This window comes from Phymastichus coffea, unplaced genomic scaffold, assembly GCF_024137745.1.
Source record: "Phymastichus coffea isolate CEN01 unplaced genomic scaffold, Cenicafe_Pcof_1.1 PCOF00060, whole genome shotgun sequence".
In the NCBI taxonomy this organism is placed as follows: domain Eukaryota; kingdom Metazoa; phylum Arthropoda; class Insecta; order Hymenoptera; family Eulophidae; genus Phymastichus; species Phymastichus coffea.
Window position 1 is genome coordinate 431,348 of NW_026706871.1, and position 3,574 is coordinate 434,921.

General features: G+C 32.6%; 1 protein-coding gene across 1 annotated transcript; it reads left to right on the forward strand.

Moving 5' to 3' along the window:
* The first annotated feature begins 1,530 nt into the window (after positions 1-1,530).
* On the forward strand, positions 1,531-2,997 carry LOC131666730 (luciferin sulfotransferase-like). Its single transcript, XM_058939595.1, has 5 exons — positions 1,531-1,783; positions 1,854-1,953; positions 2,017-2,303; positions 2,394-2,488; positions 2,576-2,997. Exons 1-5 carry the CDS (start codon positions 1,606-1,608, stop codon positions 2,888-2,890), a joined length of 975 nt encoding a protein of 324 aa, XP_058795578.1. The 5' UTR covers positions 1,531-1,605; the 3' UTR covers positions 2,891-2,997.
* The last annotated feature ends 577 nt before the right edge of the window (positions 2,998-3,574 follow it).

Sequence of the window (3,574 nt, forward strand, 5' to 3'; positions counted from 1 at the left end):
GTTGTCGACTTTTGCTAGATACAGTGACAAAGAATCCTCGGCTAAGATAATTTACTCTCAAATGAAATCGTAACTGAATATCTTTGATTACTAGAAGAAATTATTTCGCGATAAGAGGACATATTCTCGATATAAGAAGAATCGTCGTTATCACAAGTGGCTGTACTAAAATTTCCGTCCTCTTCTTATACATAGACCATTCCGTATGTAAATAAGGAAATGAATTTAAAAAAAAACAAAGCAGAGGATTTCATAAATAATAAAAGTAGGTTTCATTTACCTATCGTTTATCTAAATTAGAACTTGGTATCTATGTTGATTTCGCTGATACTAATTTACACGCCTAATCTTGCCGACGACATAAGTGTTTTCAAGGTTACAGGCACCATTTTAAAAGTAATTTATCAATGTCACCATATGAATAATAAAACGAAAGGCCAGTAGCTCCAGCGACAAAAAAGTAGCAGACAATAAATTTCGAAAGAAAAAATAGAGATTAGTCGAGGCAAAGGGACGAGAAAATCGCTGAAAGATACACCTATTGGAGAAAGAAAGAGAGAGAGCAAGAGAAAGAATGAGTGCGGGGAATAAAAGGGCAGGAAAAACTGCATGAATGGAGAATCAAAATCTGAAAGGAAAGCGAGAGAACACACACACACACACACACACACACACACACACACACACACACACACACACACACACACACACACACACACACACACACACACACACACACACATATATATATATATATATACATACATACATACATACATACATATATATAACGCATGCATCCAAAAGAAGGAAAAAAGGAATCGGAGAAAGAGGAAGGTGTGCATAGACGCCCATACTACGAAACCTTGAAAATAGAAAAAAGGCGCAGTAGCCAGTGGGAGAGAAAAAGGTGTCGCCTTCGTTGTCGGACGGCCCCATTTTCCCATTCAAGGGCGGCGTTTGACCTATAGCGCGAGAAAAGCGCGCTTCGCCATGAATGAACTCGTCGATCCAAATATCGCGCGATGAGCTATTGAAGAACTATTGTCAAAGCTCGACTCGAGGCTCTTTCTTTCCATTATGAAGCCTAAGCTTTTGGCCCCTTTCTCTCTTTCTTGCTCACCTTTTTATACTTGCTCTCTTCTTCCAAGATTCAGGAGAGACTAGCATAGAGACGTGGTTATCATCATAGATTCCGATTTGTCACGTCACCTGCTCTGACAAATTGCCATTGTTGAAGAGAAATGAGACACATTTGCTCGTGAAACTTTGACATTTTAACATAATTGTAAAATTTTTCAATAACAAAATTAATTTCTTTTTTTTAATTCAGTAACATTTGTGGAAAAATAGAAATAATAATGTTATAAAGTTGAAAGCAATATACTTCATCTAATAGATAGTTACACTGCCTTCGTGAAAAATATTTACCAGTCATTAAGATAACAGCTGTAATAATCTTATCGGTAGATTTATATAAACAGTCTGTCAGAGCTAAATTTGCGGAGTGCATTTTGATAAAAGCCTAACTGCAGTTGCTTTTAGAGCTTAATAAATAATAAGTTATGGAACTGTAACCATTTAAAAACTTAGTTGCAAAATAGTATGGATACTGAACTTGATGATATTTTACACGAAAGCTTTGCTGAACATGTCCGAGATATCAAAGGTAGTTATTATAAGGGCGTGTGGTTGCCTCAAGATTACTTGAAAATTACCGACGATATAGAAAATTTTAGAGTACGTGATGATGACGTCTGGGTGTGCAGTTTTCCAAGATCAGGTGATTTATAATATAATTTTTTTGTGCAATCATATCTTACCATTTTGCATAATTTATAATATCATAATAGGGACAACTTGGACGCTAGAAATGGTTTGGTGCATATGTAATGATCTGAATTTTGAAAAAGCCAATAAAATCCTATCGACGGAGCGAGTTTTCTATTTAGAGTAAGTTAAAACGTGCACACTTAACGGGATTTTTACATTATGCTGTTTTTATGTGTGATGTAGATTTTTAGGAGCTACTACTGCAGGTATTTCAATGGCCCGTAAAGGTTTAGCTTCTAAATTGACTATCGATAGTGCTAATCGATTACCAAGTCCTAGATTCTTTAAAAGTCATTTACCATTTCATTTACTGCCAAAAGATTTAAGAACAGGGAATACAAAAGCTAAAATTGTTTATATAACTAGAAACGTCAAAGACGTGTGCATATCGTACTACCATTTACGCAAAAATTCAAAAATTTACTGTGGAACCTTTGACAATTATTGTAGACTATTCTTAGAAAACAGATGTAAGTTAAGCAGACGTAATTAGATGTAATTATAAAACAAATGATAAATTTTTAAATGAATATTATTTTTTAAATGTACAAAATTAACAGTGGCTTATACCCCTTATTGGAATCATCTAATTGGTTATTGGAAAGCTAAAAAGTCGCATAATATTTTGTTTCTAAAATTTGAAGATATGAAAACGGTATTACCATTAGTTTTTATTTTATATAGTGTTGACTTTATCGTATCATTAGTAGGCTTCTGCAAAATGCTGATATCTATTTTACAGGATTTACCATCAGTTATCAAATCAGTTACTCGTTTCTTCAATACTTCATTGATTGACAAACAAATGGAAGCGTTATGTGACCATTTAAGTTTTCATAAAATGCAGCTGAATCCAACAACGAATGGACAAATAGATTACAAACCTGTCCTAGAAAATTGTTACAATATCAAATGTTCAGATGTAGCTTTTTTTATAAGAATAGGTCAATCAGATCAATGGAAAACAGACATGTCGGAAGAATTAATAAAAACGTTTGACTCTTGGGAAGTAGAAAATTTAAAAAACTATCCTGAGTTGAGAACACATCTTCTATAACGTAAATAACTAAATGTTACAAGTATTATTCTTCATGTAAAAGGACAACATTTTCCATTAAAATCAATCAAGCTAACAGTCTTGTAAAATTATTCGACCGTTATTAATGTGCAAATTAGAAAAATAGTAATATAATTGTTTATAATAAGACTGGTACTTCTGATAATGCCTTCTCTGTTTTTTTATTTTCTAAAAACATCAAACCTTTAATTTTATTATTTAATTTATATCGTTACGATGTTTGATAATTATTATCAAGTTTTTTTCATCTTTGGTTTTTAATGCCAACAATTTTTGCTATTATAAAAAAAATTGAGTCCGACGTTCTAACATTTTCGCCATTGAATTAACGAGAACAATTATTTTTGTTATCATTGATCTAAGGAAAGAAACCGCCTCAGGTTTTTCTCACTCGATAGCAGGGATAATTCATCTAATGCCTACAATCAGTTTGATAACTTATTCTTTTAAATATATTCTAAAGGATTTATTACAGAGATTTCGTCACTAAATTTGATCACAGCTCGCTGAGTATTACAGTGTTTAAAAGTTGTAATCAGTTTAGCAAGCTCTTTTTCTGTTAGTTAGCAATCTAGAACACTGTGATTATCATATATATCGTCATTAAATAAATACATTAGTCAATAAGATAACAATCTATCACACCTGATTTGATAACTGAAA